This window comes from Eubalaena glacialis, chromosome 13, assembly GCF_028564815.1.
Source record: "Eubalaena glacialis isolate mEubGla1 chromosome 13, mEubGla1.1.hap2.+ XY, whole genome shotgun sequence".
In the NCBI taxonomy this organism is placed as follows: domain Eukaryota; kingdom Metazoa; phylum Chordata; class Mammalia; order Artiodactyla; family Balaenidae; genus Eubalaena; species Eubalaena glacialis.
The window spans coordinates 45,089,397-45,110,426 of record NC_083728.1 but is presented as its reverse complement, the minus strand read 5'-3'; the positions used below and the strand labels follow the sequence as shown (position 1 = coordinate 45,110,426).

At 38.9% G+C, this 21,030-nt stretch overlaps 1 protein-coding gene across 2 annotated transcripts in view; it reads right to left on the bottom strand.

Annotated features, from left to right (window-relative positions):
• BTBD3 (BTB domain containing 3) overlaps positions 1 to 21,030 on the bottom strand; it is a 39,033-nt gene that overhangs the window by 5,361 nt on the left and 12,642 nt on the right. Inside the window, exons 2-4 of one of the 2 annotated variants that reach the window (XM_061209017.1) lie at positions 2,940 to 3,219; positions 2,367 to 2,457; positions 1,681 to 1,799 (exon numbers count right to left, since the gene is read on the bottom strand). In XM_061209017.1, the coding sequence (XP_061065000.1) occupies positions 1,681 to 1,799; positions 2,367 to 2,457; positions 2,940 to 3,082 (353 nt within the window). In that variant the 5' untranslated portion in view covers positions 3,083 to 3,219. Of the gene's footprint in view, positions 1 to 1,680; positions 1,800 to 2,366; positions 2,458 to 2,939; positions 3,683 to 21,030 lie in introns of those variants that run through there. The other variant, XM_061209016.1, reaches the window with a different exon arrangement.

Here is a 21,030-nt window from a genome sequence, read left to right as displayed (position 1 = left end):
AGGGGTGAGGAAAACCTGGCCTCCGCTATCCCAGGCAACCACGCTGTGCTGATCAAGCACAGCATGACAGTAAATGGCACCTGCTACATTTCTGATTCTCACCACTTTATGTGGACTGCTCATATAATTTTAAAAAGCTGTATCAAGATATATTCTAGGCAACACATTTGTAAGAAAAGATGCCTGTCAAATGATGAATCAAATGGCTTAGGTGAAATGGAATTTTGTGACTCGTACTCGGGTTTCCTAATTATGTACATATATCTGCGGCAACACAACAGTCTACTTGACTACAGTGATGCCAAAATGCCGAACTAGTGTCAGCATTCTCCTCTGCAACAGAAATAATGTCAAATATACAAAGCTAACTTCACTGGGGAAAAAAACAACACACAAAAATCGCTACAGGTAAAATTGAGTTCTGTATATATATCTCTAAAACATTACCAAGGTCACAAAAGTGTCTGTTCGTTAAAAGTAGTGGATTAGTTTATGTTTTGGTACTTCACGTGCTCACTTGCCTTTAATTTCCCTATCTCCCACTATGAAAGTTCTAGAGAGCAGCAAATGGATTTCAAAACTATACTACACATAAAGAATTAAACACTTTAAAGTTCTGGAACTAACTATAATACTTATTTTTCAGTAGGCAGAAGACAATATATATCAACATTTTAAATGTTTGTGGGATTACTGTCCAACTTGTTGACCCAATGAATAATTTTTTTCAACAAACATTGTAATTTATTCCAGTGACTCAAAATCCCCACAGCAGCAGGTAACCTTGAACTCTGATACACTTTGGTGTGCTAGAATAAGAATCAAGAAAAATCACCTAAATATTACTTAGAATAATCACTGGACCCTAACCACACAGTAGACTATGACACTGTCCAGCACCAACACAGGTCACAGAAGTAGATTCTGTTTATCTGGTTAACATTTACTGGATTCTGAAAAAGACCCATGAGAGAGAAAACTATTTTTTAAATAAATTTATATCTTATAACTTTACATTTCTTTATGACCAATTAAAGTTTTTCTGAACAAATCCATATAAATCTATAGAAAATCATTCATCTTTCAAAAATTTCTCCTCTACTACAAAATGCAAATGTCTCTTATCCTTGAGAAATAGTATCTGACTTCATGTGAGAGCATGTGTATGTATGTGTGCATCAAGATCAGACAATTTCAACAGATAGTAAGTTTTATATTTGCTGATAGGAGACAATAACTCCTAGAAAACTTAAAAACCTCCTAACTGGTGGTATTTAAATAATGTATATAATTTCTGGAATTGTGAAGCAAAAATATAATTTATGTCTTTTTAAAGACTTCTTCACACACAATACTTTCAGAGAGAACATGCTCTATTAGATAACACACCAGAAAGTTCTTTTTCTTTAATTATAAGTCATTAAAAATGAAATCACTATACGTGCCACTTGCCCCCAAATTCCATGCCAAGGTGTGATTGTAAACGTCTGCTTCATTCCACATGCTCCCCATGGAAAGATGCACAGGAGTTTTCATCAAAAACATTTACAAGGTAAGCAGCACCCACTTTCTTCCTCAGTCTCTCTTTTCTATTACCTGGAAGTTATACTTAACTGTGAAGCCATAAGAGCACAAAAACAGCATAAACAAACTCTTTCCAAACATACGCAAGATGCTTACTTCAGCATAGCGAGAAAAGCAGCAGGGTCGACATCTGGTATACGGATCTCATCTTTGTCCTCGGCAAGTTCTCCGTAAAACATTGCATGGAAAACAGAGCTCCCAACAGCTAAAACATACTGTGGAGACAGGGAAATCTTATTTCATGCACTAAATTGAAAACATTTTCAGCAAATCAATCCAGAAAAACAACTCTAAGCAATCAGCTTTAGTGGACACAGAGCACCTAACACCTGCTCTACTGACAAAGCCAAGGTACAGTGGATCCGGCCATGAAAGCAAAAGACAGAAGTTCACGCAAACCAGTCTCTATGCTGCTAATTATCAAGGCTTTAACAGACTGATGCCCAAGTTCCTTCATTATAAAATAAATAAAATAAAAGCTTATCTAACTGATTTCTAGGAGAAGGGTAAACATATGACTTTCCTAACCTATCGCAACAACTTCCCATGACTGTAGAGTTAAGAGGGCATGTTTTTGTGTGAGACATAAAGCAGGGTAGAAGGAAACAAAGAAAAAAATTAAGCGTGGCCAAGGCCCTCTGGAGACGCTGCGCTTTCTCTGTGATCGGGTGAAACACGCACTGCCTGCCATTGGCAAGCTGCCCACCCCAAGTTCCAGGCTCACGGAGAGGGTCCCTCTTTGTAAATCTCAGTACTAAACGAGTAATGCATCTGTTGCTTACTTTGTGTCCTGGCAACCGCTGAGTCCCACCTGGTGGCCCAACCACAAAGTGTACATCTGCCATCAAATCATTATTGAACATCACTGCATTTCTGTAAACAGAGGCAATTCATTAATTCACAGCGTTTTAACACCCCCTCCCCAACATACAAAACCCACAAAAGGTTCACAAGCTAAACAACAGTTTAATAACTTCAGGGTAAAGCTACAAATAAAGGTTCCAACTATACAACTGCGTTTGTAATCACTGCAAACACATGGAAGTAACTGAAGTTTAAAAAAAAAGTTATCCAAACTTTTCTTTAGACTTAAGGACAAATAAAAGGTTTCTATCTTCTATAACCCACAGACACAACCCTGTCACCTAAATGTTACAGCTTACAAAAACATTTTTATCTAAGAGGAAAACAGCTGTACTATTCTGGAAAAGATACAAGGCAGTTTTCCATTACCAATAAAGCTTCTGGGAAAAGAGGAAACACAGATTTATGTTAAAATACATTACACGTTGTGCAAAAGCAGAAACTTCAACACAGGAAAACTTTTAAAGTAAATATGCTGGCCCGGCACTTACCTCTCTCTAATGGTGGGATAAAGACCCTGCCAATTCGGGGCCGGAATAAGGTTGTTGTTACTGAGATTCTGCTGGTGGTACTGCTGGACAGTGGTGCTGCTGGAGTTGGCCGGTTTTTTTCGGGGGAATATATCAGCAGCCATCTTCTTCTTCTTTTTAGTCTTCAAGGTAATTATTTCATAACAAACTGGAGGCAACTTGCTGCTGCTGCTACTGCTGCTGCTGCTACTGCTGGGATTTGTTTTCTTCGAGCTTTTCTTGGATCTGTTCTTTACCGTCTCTGGAAGCATCAAGAAGAAGGTGAGACATTTCATGTTCTTTTCCTTGTCATCTACCATGAGTACAGTAGGTCTCTCTTTACAGCCAGATATTCCAAATCGGTGTGAGCATCAAGGAAAAGAGGCTAGCACGAGCTAAGATGAGAACAGAAACCAGCAAGCTGATATTTTGCTTCTTTTCTCAGCCGGGCAAGGTGACCTTTTTACTATGTTGAATTAGAAACTGGCTTTAAGTTTTATCCAGTACTGGGTCTGTTAAATACATCCCCATCATGATTCCTGTTTCTCTTATTTGCTCATAAAAATAACCCAGTTTCCTAGATCACCTGAAAATGCTACACTGAGCAAAGGTGACAGGCAGAGAGCCGTAGCACTTGTTTTCTGAATTAGGTTAGCAGGATGTGCTGGAGCCGCGTGAGTCTGTTCGGCCGGCTGAAGTTGTGTGGTGAATGGATCGGAGGAGAGTAGGTATTACAGCCCTGCAGATGGAGTCAGACAGCCAGTGCTCGGAGCCAATAGCTGAAGTCACCAGTCATGATTGGACCAAGCAAAACAGTGACACCTATTGTAGTGTGCATAGTTCTGATATTAAAGGAACAGCAGTTGCATTCTCTTGGCTACTATATTATTGTACATTTAAATAAGATAAACAACCTATGAAATATATTTGAAAACAGGAAGAGATGAGTTTATGTCCACAGATTTTTCTTCAGTAGATGTGCATTTTTATTCCCCCAGTTAAACAAGCAGGGACTGATATCTCCTCTGTTTCTAGTAAAATCTTGATCCCGGCAGCATTTAGTTTCTAGTACTTCAAACAAAATCTTCCATTCTACCAGCTAAAAGGGATTACTAATAGCAAATCCATATTAAACACATTTATTACAGCTTAATGGGAAGGAATGAAATTTTTCTTTTTCCTTTTTTAGTCTCTTTGAATGCAAGTTATAGTCTAGTACAAATAAGAGATGAGGTCATGTGTTCATTTTACCCCCCAGTGTTTTCTAGCTCCTATAATGATCTTTGACAGGAGTCCCAGATCACAAAATACTGTTAATTAGACTAAAATGATACCAGTAGGTTTAGCTGCACTGAAACATAAGACACATTCTGGATGTAAAAATAAGATTCAAATGAGACAAATCTGGTAATCAGTGTTTAAAGGCTGTAATTCACTAAAAATATGTGAAATGGGGCCCTGTTCAGGACTTCAAAAAAATCCAACCTAAATGTTATGGTTACATTTAGCCTCATCACAGTTTTAAAGAATGTAATTCACAAATTCTAACACAAAACCAATAATAAGGCTACCCAAAATGATACATGTTCCAATGCTGCACAGTTAAGATGCAAACAGGTTCTCTCAGCTTTGAATCAGAACAGTACTGACCACTACACGGTTTTCATAGATGTGAATCCGCCAACGTTTCTAGCTTTGCTGAGTAAGGAAAAACCAAAACACCTGCTGCAGGTTCCACACATGCGCATGCATTTCTAGGGGGGGGCCTAATGAGGAGAATGAAGCACTATCACTCCTACTGGTTTGAAGGGTGGCAGCCACGTGCTGCCCCCACCTGACGCACCTTCATGACCACCGCCCTGCTTGCTGCACCACATCCATCTGAATAATGAGTTCCTGAGAGTGAGGGCCCAACAAATGGGAGCTTTGGTTGCTGTTATAACCGACAATCTACTAAAGATAACACAACTGAAATCAGACTTTAAATCCCTGGGACCCAGAATCACTAAACTGAACCAAGGAATATCCTCTTTATTGTCATCATTATTATTCTTAAACCTGTTTACAAAGCCACTGCAGGACAGACTGTGTGCAAAGAGAACCATGGTCTTTAGCACAGGTTGTTCATCCCCATTTCGTACAAACCCTGAAGTGCCACTTATTTACTACAAGTACCGTATTCCCAGTCATAGGGCTAACACACACACACACACACACACTTCCAACTGCCTGCAAACACACTTCACCACACAATGTGTGTGTGTGTGAGAAACAGAGAGAGAGAAAGAAACACATGGAGAAAGGCACGAAGAAGAAACAAGTGAGTTCCTATTAGAGCTAACTTTTCAGAATATGATTAAAACCAAAGGATTTCTCTCCTGCTCAAGTGCTACTGAACTTCCTGACCATCACCATCCTAGGAAAGCCCCCAGGACAGGGAGCTCCTTTTGACTGGGATTAATTCCCTGTGTACTTCTAACAAACCTAGTAGCTGGCTCCTTCAGGTCAGAAAGTAATCAATTAGAATAGAAGGGAAATGAAGCGTTTTGAGACAGACTTATCAGCAGCTGGAAAGACAAAACAGACAAAAAGCATGAGACAGACACAAGAACTTAGAAGTTTTGTGGTTTTTATTCATTTTGCATATAGTTCAACACCCTTCACCAGAAAAGCCTCCAAAAAACACTGCTCTTTTACCTAGAATAAAGGAAAAAGTGCACGCAATAGTTTAAGAAAGAAAATTATATAATATTTTAGAAAATGTTCTTTATAAAATTAAGTTTCAGTTATTTAGAAAATTAAGTTTTGTGGAGAAGCTTGGAAATATGAATTAAACTGGAATCACCTAGAACAGTGCTGCAAAGAGGGGCCTTGTCCTTATTCACGGATGTGGGGACCGATGAGCACGGCTGTTTTAAAGACATGTTTTTAACTACAAAAAATAATCCAGTTTTTTAAAAAACAATAAAGATATTTTAATTTTTGTAGCCAATTTAGAAAGGCATGAAAATGTTAATAAAATCAAGACAATGAAAAGCTTGCTGAGAGCCACCTTTTCTTACCACGATAATAAGGCAGTTAATATAAGGTCCCTGCTACTGCAGGTGTGGTCGAAGGGGCAGCAGCAGCACCTCCTGGGAGCCTGTTAGAAACCCATGACCTCAGCCAGACTCTGCATCAGAATCTGTATTTTAACAAAACTCTCCAAGTAATCTATATGACATTCAAGTTTGAGAAAACCTCATACACATGACTAAGGGAATGTTACAAGGTCTTCCCAATGTTCCGCTATCAACATCTGGAGCCACGTTTCACATTCATTTCAAGTGAATGGACAAATAATTCAAAATAATTTAATTTTGAACCTTCATGTCTTGTTCTGAAATTCTGATTAGCCCCTAAGTGTCAAATTCTATGATTCAGATGTGTAGACAGCCAACTGAGAGGTCCCCAAATATTTTTCAATTCTCAGGAAAAGCAGCTCAAGCCCAAATTATTTTAAAGGGCAGTGACAGAGACAATTAGTGGGAAAAACAAAGGATTAAAAAATGCCAAGTGTGAAACAGATGAACCACCTAATATTTTAAAATAATCTACTTCAAATTCTATTTCAAAAAATTAGCACTGTGGTACAGCACAATTAGCAATCAAATAGCCTGGTTCAGTCCTGGCTCAGCCACTAAAGATTAAAGAGCTGTGTGTGTGTTGGGAGGGGGGGGGAGGGAGAGTGTCGGGACAAATCATTTAGCCTTTAAAGCGCCTACACAATGAAGAGGTTCATCCAGAATTGATGAGTGTTTCTCAAACTTTACCCTCAATCCACAGCAAGAAATCCATTTTGTATTCAGACCCGGTACTAACACACATAAACACATATATCTATATACAAATGGAAAGAAGGTCACAAAACAAAACTTATGCTTAGCATGTTATGAAACACTCTGATATTTTCTGTTTTATTCTTTTCTTTTTAATGTTGGTTTTGATACAGTCCATTGATTTCATGACCACAGTTTAAGTAACACTGGTCTAGATTATTTCCAAGGACTTTTAAGGCTTAACATCCCAGGGTTCTTTCCTATCAGGAATTTGGACTAGGGGCCACCAGACAAGGAAGAAGGCAAGGCTGCATCAACTTAATGGAGCCCATAAAACAAACCCCTCAAATCACATGCAAAATTGGGAGTTTGCATTTATTTTTCTGGAAAGAGAAGCCATATCTGTCTTTCAGAGTAACTCATGATGCAGAACATAATAAAATGTTACGGAAATCGCAGATTAATTTGAATAGTCAAAATATTCATTGTATCACTTTATTTTCTGCTTTCATTTCTATAGTCTATCTCATTAAACACAAATTATGGCTTCTTTCCCCCCCTTGAAATTAAATATAAATAGTTAAAATCCCATCTATTGAATCTGTAACCGATAAACATCACCCACTGGGTTGAAGAATAAAGAATACCAGCCTGGTATCTACTGTCAAATTTCACCTCTAAAATTTCTTTCTGACTAGCATACCACTTGTTCCTACATGTCCTGAATTTTAAAGCTGTTATGAGACATGGTTAATTTGCCCTCATAAAGTAAATAAATAGGTGAAGTCAAGAAGCCCATCAATCTTTTATGAAAGTATTCTCAAAATACAAACATGCTGATCACGCAGTGTATTAGGTGTCGGGCATGCAATGGTGAGCAAGATTAGGAACCAAGCTGAAAAGGTTAGCTAATAGCAGTGGATTTCAGATAATTTTATAACTGCCGGAAAGTTCAATCACCTTTATCTCTTCCCATTCAATTCCCGATAATAATAAAATTATGAACAGAATTAAGCTCACTTAGATCATCCTCTTCACCACTGGAAGGTTTGCCAGACATCCGGTCTTTATTTGGTATTACAGAATCTTGTTTATTCAGTTTGGGGACTTGAGTAAGGTCTGGAACTAAAAGGGGCTATAGAAATCATTTAATGCAACTCTGTCCCACAGATAAGGTAACTAGGGGTCCAGAAGATTACGGGATTTGTGAAAAGTCCACAGTTAGGTTGTGGGGCAATGTCCAGACTGGAGCGCAGATTTCCTGACCACTTGCTTAATTGTGTCTGTTCCACTCACTCTAATTTTCACCCACAGTAATTAGCCCACAATCTTATGTAATGTTTTATCTTCATATTTCTAATCTACTTTAAAAGAAAAACACAAGTCTGAATTTACAGATATGAAAACCATGAACATATATATACTCTGTACCTTGCAGGAAGCAACTGCTGGAAGAATGGGAGAAGGACACTTTCTGGGAAGAAATGGAGAGGAACTGTAACAGGAAGGAACACAGGAGCGCAGCAGCCATGAGGAAGCCGCTCAGAAACAGAAGAGGCTCTCCAGTGAAAGGAAAATTAGAAAACCAGCCATTCACGGTTAACACCAACAAATGCGATGTCAACAACTAACAACGCTGGCAACTCTTGTTTAACTTGCTCTAACCTTGCACTCCTTGTCTGGACTTGTATTTGGTTTACTACAAGACACCTAAACAGCTACAGGGTGGACACCTCCAGAACCTAACAGAGGAGAGTAATATAACCTGATAAATTATGATGGAACAGTGTTTTGGTTTTGCTTATCTTTCTGTTCAGTACTGAGCAAAAGTTATGTTTGTGATTTGGGAGGTATAAAATATAAGTGACAAAATGGTGGCAATCCCTAAAGATAGCAACAGTTGCTGGAAAACAGACTATATGCATGCTAAATTTGGAAATAAATACAGTCAAGCATTGGGCAGCACCGTATAGTAAAAAACAAAAAGAGCCAATAACTAGCGAACTTAGGGTTACTTACTTAGAATCTGTAAACCTCATTCTACTCATCTGCCAAATGGGGTGATTCTACCTAGCTCATCCCTTTCAGGTTTCTCCTGAAGGCAAGATGACATGTTTGTGAAAGCACTTTGATAAAAGTTGAAAACACTCTGCAAAGGTAAACTTCCACTATTAGTAACAATTGTACCCAAAGCAGGAAATATTTGTGATACAACTTTCCAAAACACAAAAACCCAAAGATTCATCTGGCTCCCTGCCCTCCTAATCTTCCTGGCTTACAGCTACTGACATTTCATCCATCTGCAGGCTTGCTCCAGCCCCACCAAGCAGGCCCCGGTTTGCTGTGGCTCTTGTTCGGATTTTGCAAGTGAGGTTCAATAATCAAGATCTCTGTCGTGCATTGTGATCAGGTCCCACACAATGCCCAACTGTGCACCTGGAACCCACACTCCAGGCTGGGTGTCCGCTGGACTTCGAGACCACCTGTTGGTGGATACCCAGCTGTACCCACCTCCTGAGAGAGCCCAAAGCGGCAAGTAGTCCAGAGCCACCCAGCAATGTCTACACTAGCAACTCAATTTGGCCTCTCAACAATGACCCAATTTGAATTCTAGCACCAAGGGTGATGATAACTAAGACAAACACTTGGGCAAGGCATGCCTCTGTGTGGCTGGAGGGATGAAGCTCATGGGCTGTTTCACTAAGTATTTCCTATTCACCACACAAAGTTCCAGTTAACCTTAAAATTGTACATTAAATTTGGAAAAAATGCCCAAAGGTAGAATGTGACAATTCTTTGAAGGCAGGAACGATTCTTTTAAAATTTCATGTAGCAGTTAACATGATATTTGATGATTATAGCTATGTCTATGGGTACCTTGTTTGGACTATTAAACAACTCATCTAAACGCCAAATCATTCTCTATCATATGTTAAATGAGGTGATCTTGAAAGGAACATATAAAATATATCATATGAGATACTCTAATGATAGGTATTTAAAAAAATACTATAAATTCTTTCATAAAGTTTAAGATCCTTTAGTAAACAAGATAATCAATTGCTAATTTTTATATACTCTGAGTGATCTCATGTTAAGTTTCCTTGTGTGTAAAAGTTGTTGACTACACAATATCTCTCTTATCGTTTCCAATTCTAGATTTCTAGAATTAAAGAATCTGTATAATGTTTGGCAGAAATAATGACTTATTTAATATAACTTTCTTTATATTTTAATATTATGATTATAACCAAAACCCAACTAAAACTCTATGTATGTATATATAGACATGTGCCGCATTTTATTGGTTATAAGATTCCTTTTTCTCCCCCACTGCAACATTTTAACATCTCTGAAATTGGGCTGAATCTTATAATTGATGGCATTTTATGAGTATAACTTTAGGCTCCTCCCCTTTCTTGTTGGTACATAAAATAAAGGCATACCTTACAACTGATGGCACCTTACAATCAGTGAAATAAGGTAAAATATATATAATTCAACAGAAGAAAAGGGCTCTCTTCTTTAGGTTGGTTAATTATTCCCCTAACCAGGCAAGATGCCGGCTCAGAATTCTGGCTGAACTACATTAGAATAATTGAGCTTTCATCAGCTAGTCATTTGATAAAGTATATAATCACAATTCTCAGTTGAGACTGCTACTATGACAACCGATGATATGGTAAAAAGTCTACATGGAAATTCCAAAATGTGAATTTCCATTGCCAGGACTGGTAAGAGTTTCAGTATTAATACAATGCATTTCTACTAAATTCTCATGGCACACAACTATACATGTACATAAAACTGATTAATAGAAGCCTATTAACTCTCTTGGTAATATTTGCTAAAGATATTTTATCAATCAATCAATCAAAGATTAACCTACAACAATGTGATACACAGGTTAAACCTGGAGCTAAATGACTCCTTTGAAATTATTAATAATTTTCAAACAAATAGAATCAATATTAACATATTAGTTTTAAGAGGGAGAAATATTATTATCATATTACAATGATCCCATTATATGTATGACTTTCTCCTAGGTACCTGAAAACCAAAGAAAAGTAAAACCAGGCCTCGGGAGGTCTCTTCTGAGAAGGCCCGAAGGGGGGCTGTTCTGACCCAACAGGGGACATTAAACCTATTGGAAATTCTGGAAAGAACGACTCTGCCTGACCACAGCTGCAGCTTTTTTCCAGGTCGGTTGTTGGCTTTAGTTGACAGAGGAGAAAAATATGTTTTAGTCAAATAAAAAATACTTTGCATAGATATTTTTTACTTTGCCTAGTATATTTTTTTCTGATATTAGGAAGATAATAACCAAAATCATCTCCACACTCAGATCATTAAAATTCAAAGGCCCTCTTCACTTATGTACTTAACCAAAGAATGTCTGGCTTTATGTGATAAAGTCACACTTTTCCAATAAGCACATGGAACAGGACGAAAAAATCCTGACAATCTTCAAACCAACCTTCAAACCATTCTATATCAGTCCTGTTTATTAACAGGGTAGATGTAACAAACCAATTTCCCCAACATTCACAACTTAGTGAAAAAGCTCTGCAAGATAAAACAAGATTCCCAAACACAAGTCACTTCACCGTGCGTTTGCCCTCAGTCACTCAGAGGCACTTAGAAATGAGCACTGCTCTCCTCTCCCTCAACATAGTACAGCCCCCCAAAACACCTGAAGGAACGATATACATTATCGTAGATTAAAAATTTTTATCACCGTAAAATCAGTAGGATAGTTTTGTTAAAGGCGAGAAAAAAACAAAAACCAAAAAACTTTCATTTCCTATTTTTGCAAAGTCACATAGAAAAGACAAGTTACCAATTTTGTGTTTTGACTATCACCATACACGTATCCACAAGAGCCTTAGTTAATTACTATTTAATGAAACGCCTTCCTTCATTTTTACAATGTATGTGACTAGAATGAAATATAGTTATTTTAAGCAAACAATACAAGATCTAAAAATAAAAGATCTGCTGTACTGAGAGAAATTGTGCTACAGGAAAACACAAACACATCTGAAATTACCAGGCATCTTCAAACCCAATTTTTAATATATCCTTTCTAGAGTAGAGACCACCAAATGAAAATGAAAAAAGCACATACATTTCTAAACTGAGTCACAAAAACGTGTTCTAACAAAAAATCCAAGTAGAATTAGAAGCCTGTGATGGAGGGTTATTATAGAAACCAGCTTCTGGCAAAAACTCAAAGTAAAATCTGTTCTAAGTCCAAATAAAAAAATATGTTTTACGCTACTTTCTTTTAATTAGCTTTAAAGTCTACAATTCCCCATGACTGTTGTGAAGGACACAATATAAAAGCACACTGTACTGTAAGTGTTGGCATAACCTTAACTATATCAACACCAAGTAACATTCAGAGACGACCACCATTTGCTGCAGGAAATAATTATTTGGCACCAATAAAGTACCCCTTGTTGCTTCTATCTCTCATGCTGTTCTAATCAGAATAAAAGTTGAGGGGTTTCTATACATAGTTTCATTGCATGTGTCAGAACTAAGAAAATAAGGTACTTTAAACAAAAATTCCATTCTAATAATATATTTAGCGAGTTTTTTTTTGTTTTTGTTTTTGTTTTTTAATTAAGAGCTACTATAGAAGTAGGTCAGTACAACTGCCCGGAGGTATAGTATAAAATTTAGTTGCTCATAAAATAATGCTCAAGTAAGTTTCATTTAGAAAGTCAAGACTATTCGTGAAAATATGTTCTCAAATTTGGGTTTCCCCAATCTCTGCATCACACAACAATAGGTAGACAGTATTTACATGTGTACCTAAGTATAATGAGCATATTAAAAGCATTCGAGTCAAAAATATATCTTCGAAAAGTGGCCACTCAACTATTAGTGCTCCAAATTTTTTAAGTAACACTCAGAGAAGCAATGATTTTACCACAGTCAAGAACTGCATAGACTCATACAAGATCCACGGTATTGATGATGACTGGAACCAAACCAAGGAGGAGTTGACAGTCTCTGAAAAGGGTGATCAAAATTTACAGGAGGCAGGTCTCTGCATAAGCATTTTACTAGCCAGCTGTAGGGATGCCATGATCCACTGAGACTTCAGTACAGGAGACCTGGTTGATGCCAGTATTTGTTTAATGTAATACTCTCTCATAAAATTTAAAATATGGCATAAAAAGGAAATGAAAAGGGGTATTTATTAAGTGGCATGTGGCCAAGTTTTTTAAATTAATTAATTAGTTAATTAATTCATTTATTTTTGGCTGCATCAGGTCTTCATTGCTGCACGCGGGCTTTCTCTAGTTGCGGCGAGCGGGGGCTACTCTTCGCTGCAGTGCGTGGGCTTCTCACTGTGGTGGCTTCTCTTGTTGCGGAGCACGGGCTCTAGGAGCGCGGGTTTCAGTAGCTGTGGCTTGTGCTCTAGAGCGCAGGCTCAGTAGTTGTGGCACACGGGCTTAGTTGCTCCGAAGCATGTGGGATCTTCCCAGGCCAGGGCTCGAACCCATGTCTCCTGCATTGGCAGGCAGATTCTTAACCACTGCGCCACCAGGGAAGTCCCAGCATGTGGCCAAGTCTTAACCAACTACTCTGTGCTGCTCTTCCTAAAGAGGTTACCATGTGAAAGGAGGATGGTCTCACCTGTTGCTTCAGCATGCTAGGAGTGCAGACCAAGCATCTATCCAGAAAAAAAAAGAAGAAATTCTGTCTCACCTTTCTCAGCGAGAGGAAGCCACACAGTTTGCAGTGCATTCTGGATCTCCATGACCAACTCCAAGCCCTGTGACTTGTCCTCCTCATTCACTCACTTTGCAAACAAGACTATTCCTGAACTGAAATGAGCCCACTGCTTCCTGCCATCCTCCCTGCCCTCTCTTCCTTACAGCTCACCTGTCGGAAGCCTACCCATCCTTCACAATGCAGTCCACAGACACCTCAACAAGGAAGGTTCCCAGCCTCTCCACGCCGCACTTTCTCACATTTCATCCTGCCTTAGGTGGTCTGACTAGGTGAGTTCTCCGAGGGCCTCATCTCCATGCCTCCCAACAAGAGCTAAAAGCACCACACTCACACCTGGCTTACAATCATTCTGTAACAGGAACGATCAAGTCCAGCACTTATATAAGTCCATCTAGAACCTTAGATTGCATTGTGGAGTGCAACTGGTCCTGGGCTAACATGGTCTGAAACCGAGGGCTGTCAAGTTTCCAGCTGTCCGAGATGCAGGTTTACACGAGGTACAGTGGTAAAGAACTGAGACATCTGTGAACTGTGTCCTGAGGCTTCCTGAACACGTCTAAGCACAAATGTGGTTTTATAACATTGCATCCATCTAGCATCTAGTCCAACTGAAAATACTAAATAAAGCACGACTTAAAGCAAGTCCCCATATGTGCTCAGAGCAAGGCTTCGCTTCATTAGTGTCTAAAATTTAATGTACTACAGATATTCACATAGTCAGAGAGAAGTATGGGCTAATGAGGAGCAAGACTCAGGTACCCAGGACAAAGCTGCCTTTATCAACTGGTCTCAGTTCATGGCCTGGCGTATTTATTTATAGCACCAGTAGAGAATTTTAGTGATTTAATGAACTAGAAAGGATAATAAATTCTCAGCAATTCACTTGAAAGGAGGAAAGCAGTCATATGAATAATCTTAAAAAATGGATAATTAAGAAGACTTTTAAATGTGGCTTTGAAACGTGTTTCGTCTGTACTTAACGCTGAATGCAAGAATTTCTACTACATTAGACACACCCAATCTTCAAACAAAGTAATAAAACAGGCCTGTGTGTTCAGGACTGAGTGTATGAATAGTCTAGAAACTCACCCCTACCCGGCAAACAAACCACACTGCTAGAGATGGGCAATGTCACATTTCAGATTACTGCAGAGCACAAGCACAAGCAGAAAAATGCACTTCTTAACACGGGTGTGTCTCGGTGACACACTTTACTAAGAAGAACTGGAGTGTTAAGTAATCCCGTTTTATTTTTCTTCCCCCAAAATAAAGAATTCTCAACTTCGGGCTATATATCATCTTACATTACTGGAGTAAGCATAAATGGAAATGGTCATATCAGTAGTGGAGGAGCTGAATACCCTAGCCATGGCTGCAAAGTCTCTTGCTGGGTTGGTGTGTTTATGGAAGGAAACTTACCAGCAGCAATGGTTTTTAAAATCATTAGTAGGGTTGATAATGTAAACAAATTGTTAAAAGGTAATGGCTTGAATTGTGTGTTGGCAAAAAATATAGCTTGAATTTCTAAATAACGAGTTCAACTGGTTATAAAAGCACATTTTTTGGAAGGTGGGATGAAGTAAACACACTGTTTTGCGCCTGTTGGTTAAAGTGTGTGTGTCTTAATGTGTTAAGTATTTTAAGCAGTTCTGAATTGCACTGGTTCAGAAGGTACTTGAAGTAGATGCGGTGGCTGAGGCCCTCTGAAACCGCTCTGTGGCATCTGGCAGTGGTGACACATCACCAAAAGCCATCATGGGAGAGCCATCGGCTCCAAACAGAAAAGGCAGCCTTAAACAGATAAGGACTGGTCCACAGTCAGGCTCTGGGACTCTTGCCTTTTCACAATTGAAGCTGCTGGTTCCTAAGCCTGGACAGTCACTCCAGTGGACCCTAAGCAGCCAAAGTGAACAGCACTGAAGGACCTGTCAAGTGGCCTTGCCTTCCCTATGCCTCCCCACCCACACCTGGGGGCGGGGCGGGGGCAGGGGGATTTAGGAACAGTGATGAAACAGCTTGTGTGAATGCAGATTAGCTACTGTGCATTCCTTTGCCATAATCCATGTATTATTTCATTGGGGAATCTCTATGAGATGCAGTCGTAAAAACTGTTGATTTTATTAAATCTCAGCCCTTGAGTATACATTTTCTTAATATTCTATGTGATGAAATGGGAAGTATGCTTAAAGCACTTCTGGTAAAACTGAAATAGAACGGTTGCTTTGAGAAAAAAATACTTGTGCAACTGTTTGTGTGAGAGCTGAACCAGCCATTTTTTTCATGGAACACCACTGCACTTGAGAAAATATGCAAAGTATGCTTATTCACACTTAGGTATTTAGCAGACATTTTCTCAAAAATGAATGAAATGAGCCTGTCACTTCAAGGAAAACTGACTATTTATTGCCAATAAAAAAGCAAAAGTTAGAATTTTGGAAATTTTGATTATGCCACCATGAGCTTGATAGCTTCCCAAGACTGGTAAAGACTTCTTAAAGACTGTTTCTGATTAACACTGGTGACATCAGGTAAATGTAATTTTTTATATTGTATAATGAAACATGTCAACATTTTAAAGATTTGCATAACTCAGTGAACCAATGTTTTCTGATAACAATGCTATTACATTACAGAATCATGCATATTGATAAAAGGTCCATTCAAAGTACAAGACAGATCAATGGATTTTAGTATAACAGGAATACAAAAAGTTCACTGACAGTTTTAGATTCCACATAGCAATCAACCTTTAAGAAATTACCATTCAAGTTTTGTTGAGGTTATCATAGAATATCCACCATTATCTGAAAAGACTATTAAAATACTCCTTCCTTTTCCAGCTATATATCTGTATGAGACCAGATTTTCTTCATAAGCTTCAATCAAAACATTTATTTTTTAAACAAATAAGTAAATACTAAATTTTTTTCTTTGTTTTCACTTCTATTCCAGTAAATATTAATAGAGATAACCCCTATAAACAAAAGCTCTTTGGGTTTCTTGAAATATTCAAGAGTATAAGAATCCTGAGGTCAAAAAGTATAAGAACCACTGATGCCTCACCTGGCATCATAAGGAGTTGGGATTTTATTTTAAGTGTGATTGTGGTAAGCTACTAAAGGTTTTCAAAAAAGATCCTTTAAAAAAAAAAACAAACTAAGTGATCAGGGCCAGGTTTTTACACATACCTGCTTTTTGGTTCTACTCTACTAGAAAATAATAATTAATTCTCAGAGCATAATTCTCAACCATTTTTTTGCACATTAGGTAGACAGAATGGAGGACATGAGAAAATGACAATCTCTGACACAAAAAATTAACAGCAGTTGCGGCTTCCCTGGTGGCACAAGTGGTTACAAATCCGCCGGCCAATGCAGGGCCACGTGGGTTTGAGCCCTGGTCCAGTAAGATCCTACATGCCGTGGAGCAACTAAGCCCGTGTGCCACAACTACTGAGCCTGTGCACCACAACTACTGAGCCCACGTGCCACAACTACTGAAGCCCGCATGCCTAGAGCCCGTGCTCCGCAACAAGAGAAGCCACTGCAATGAAAAGCCTGCACACCGCAACGAAAAGTAGCCCCCGCTCGCTGCAACCAGAGAAAGCCCGCGCACAGCAAGAAAGACCCAACGCAACCAAAAGTAAACAAATTAATTAATTAATTTTTTAAAAAAAACTTAAAAAAAAATTAACAGCAGTCAAGGAGCTAATATTCTATTTGTTCTATTACATTGTTTGGCACCTTAGCTTTACCCCAACCTCAGAAAATTCAAATACAAGGTACAAGATATATCAATTGACACCTTCTCTGAAGATCTTAAGAGAAAAATTTAAATGAACTTTGAGTAGACAACTGTCTCTAGCTTCATATAAACCATCAAGAAAGAAGCAAGTTTCTCTCTCTGATAGTTTGCTCTCTGCTATAGGAAAACGATAAGTAGCAACCTCTACAAGGTAAGCACAGCTGCCAACATTTAAGAGAATTTGTTGTTCACTTTTTTCCTTCATTTAGAGACACACATTAGATAGAAACTGCCTCCCCCTCCAACACACCATTTTAATATCTTCCTATATACTATTTCTATATAGTACAGTATTTGATATTATGTAATATCAAAATATTCCTCTATAGTAAGTAACTGAAAACAGAGTGTTGGAAATAAAGTTTAGGTTAGGACTTTGAAGAAGTCCAGACAAAGGAAATACAGCAGTGACTTTTCATTTAAAAATTGCTTAAAAAAAAAAAAAATTATTTATTTATTTTTGGCTGTGTTGGGTCTTTGTTGTTGCGTGCGGGCTTTCTCTAGTTGCGGCGAGTGGGGCCTCCTCTTCGTTGCAGTGTGCAGGCTTCTCATTGTGGTAGCTTCTCTTGTTGTGGAGCATGGGCTCTAGGCGCGCGGGCTTCAGTAGTTGTGGCACGTGGGCTCAGCAGTTGTGGTTCACAGGTTCTAGAGCACAGGCTCAGTAGTTGTGGCACAAGGGCTTAGTTGCTCCGCGGCATGTGGGATCTTCCCAGACCAGGGCTCGAACCTGTGTCCCCTGCATTGGCAGGTGGATTCTTAACCACTGCGCCACCAGGGAAGCCCTAAAAATTGCCTTTTCTTAAAAAGCTGGTGTTCAAATACTTCCTCAGCTTCATTCTTGAAACGATTTTAAAGGTTGGGCATGTTAGTAGGATTGTGAGCCTCCTAGTTACCTTACATTCAGTAATTATATGTTATTATAGAAAGACTGTAAAATCAAAATACTGGTTGATCTGACCTCAAGCATCTGATTTTCCTATAACCCAACCCAAACACCATTAGGTATTGACATCCCTAACAAACACCCACCTGGTTGAGCACAACACTGGCTGGTGACGATTTTGAGAATGTGTCGGGAGCTGTATGCTGGCCCAGAGTTCAGGATTGATTTTGGCATTTTGAGGAGTCTTTCACGGCAGTGACAGGAGAAAGCAGATAATAAAGTAACCCAGAATTTCAGGTAAGCATGGGTTGATCCCATAAGTCCCAAAGAAATACTTGTTGAATAGTGTTAAATTAACTAGAAAATCTATTAATTCCTGTAAAGATATTCTACAGCATTTACTGAAATATGTGCTGAAATCCTTCGGGGGAGGTGTGGGGAGTCTGCAGAGAGACTGGTAGGGAGTGGGAGTGACTGCCCTTCCCTTTCCACCAGGCAGGCCAGCTTCTAGCTTCTACTCACCTCATCTCCTGAGGCTATAGGAGGGGTGAGGGAAGAAACCAGGAACAGGGAGGGAGCACTCTGGGATGCACCCCTGCCTGGGTGGGTGTCTTACATGGGGGTGGGGGTAAGCGCTATGCAAAAGAGGAAGCAACAGTTAGAACAGCAGGTTTGGCATCTGAACCTGCACCTGGAGTGGAAGGTGCTTCTGGGTCCCTTCTCACATTTTTAATGTGGACAGTAAGATTATTTTAAGAAGAGAGGCCTGCTGAACCCTAATTAAGAATTTTAGCATTTTCTAGACCTCCTAGGAATGTAGGTGATTCCCCAATAAGCCCCCCAAAACACATCTAAGTGTAGTTTGACTATTACACTTGACTTTCCACTACACGTCCCATGAACAAAGGTATGAAAATAGGTGGCGGTCTAGATGTGAGCCCTGTCTTTCAAGAGACCTACAGTGTAATGCCTGAAGGCCAAACTCAGTCCCTCACTACAGAGTACATGTGTTTGCTGGTGCTGGGTAGGCAAGATCACCACTTCCGAAAAACTGGATAATACAAGGTGGCAATTAAAAAAAAAAAAATCTTCACAATGAAAACAAATACTTACACAGGTCCTCAGCCCAGCTGTAGAACTATAAAAAACAAGGTGTGTTTTCCAACTGGGCTATCCATTAACAACCTAAACTAAGGGATATTTTGCAATTCAGCAGCAGAAAGGCAGGTCAATGCTTTCCATTCAGTCTTGGCCAACAGTACTGACTGTTTCGAGTTCACAATAAAATAAATTGTAGCAGTGGTAAGTCTTAAAGAATGAATCGTCACACTAACAAAGCACAAATACAGAGAGGGCAGAAAGCAGAAACAAGAAGAACTACAATCCCGCAGCCTATGGAATACAAACCACATTCACAGAAAGATAGACAAGATGAAAAGGCACAGAGCTATGTACCAGATGAAGGAACAAGATAAAACCCCAGAAAAACAACTAAATGAAGTAGAGATAGGCAACCTTCCAGAAAAAGAATTCAGAATAATGATACTGAAGATGATCCAGGACCTCGGAAAAAGAATGGAGGCAAAGATCAAGAAGATGCAAGAAATGTTTAACAAAGAGCTAGAAAAATTAAAGAACAAACAAACAGAGAGGAACAATACAATAACTGATGAAAAATACACTAGAAGGAATCAATAGCAGAATAACTGACACAGAAGAACAAAGAAGTGACCTGGAAGACAGAATGGTGGAATTCACTGCTGTGGAACAGAATAAAGAAAAAAGAATGAAAAGAAATGAAGACAGCCTAAGAGACCTCTGGGACAACATTAAATGCAACAACATTTGCATTATAGGAGTCCCAAAAGGAGAAGAGAGAGAGCAAGAACCCAGGAAAATATCTGAAAAGATTATACTCGAAAACTTCCCTAACACGGGAAAGGAAATAGCCACCCAGTCCAGGAACCGCAGAGAGTCCCATACAGGATAAACCCAAGGAGAAACATGCCGAGGCACATAGTAATCAAAATGGCAAAAATTAAAGACAAAGAAAAATTACTGAATGCAGCAAGGGAAAAACGACAAATAACATACAAGGGAACTCCCACAAGGTTAACAGCTGATTTCTCAGCAGAAACTCTACAAGCCAGAAGGGAGTGGCACAATATATTTACAGTGATGAAAGGGAAGAACCTACAACCCAGATTACTCTACCCGGAATATATCTCATTCAGATTCGATGGAGAAATCAAAAGCTTTACAGACAAGCAAAAGCTAAGAGAATTCAGCACCACCAAATCAGCTCTACAACAAATGCTAAAGGAACTTCTCTAAGTGGGAAACACAGGAGAAGAAAAGGACCTCCAAAAACAAACCCAAAACAATTAAGAAAATGGTAAAGGAACATACATATCGATAATTACCTTAAACGTGAATGGATTAAATGCTCCAACCAAAAGACACAGGCTCGCTGAATGGATACAAAAACAAGACTCTTATATATGCTGTCTACAAGAGACCCACTTCAGACCTAGGAATACATACAGACTAAAAGTTAGGGGATGGAAAAAGATATTCCATGCAAATGGAAATCAAAAGAAAGCTGAAGTAGCAATACTCATATCAGATAAAATAGACTTTAAAATACAGAATGTTACAAGAGGCAAGGAAGGACACTACATAATGATCAAGGGATCAATCCAAGACGAAGATATAACAATTATAAATATATATGCACCCAACATAAGAGCACCTCAATACATAAGGCAACTGCTAACAGCTAAAAAAGAGGAAATTGACAGTAACACAATAATAA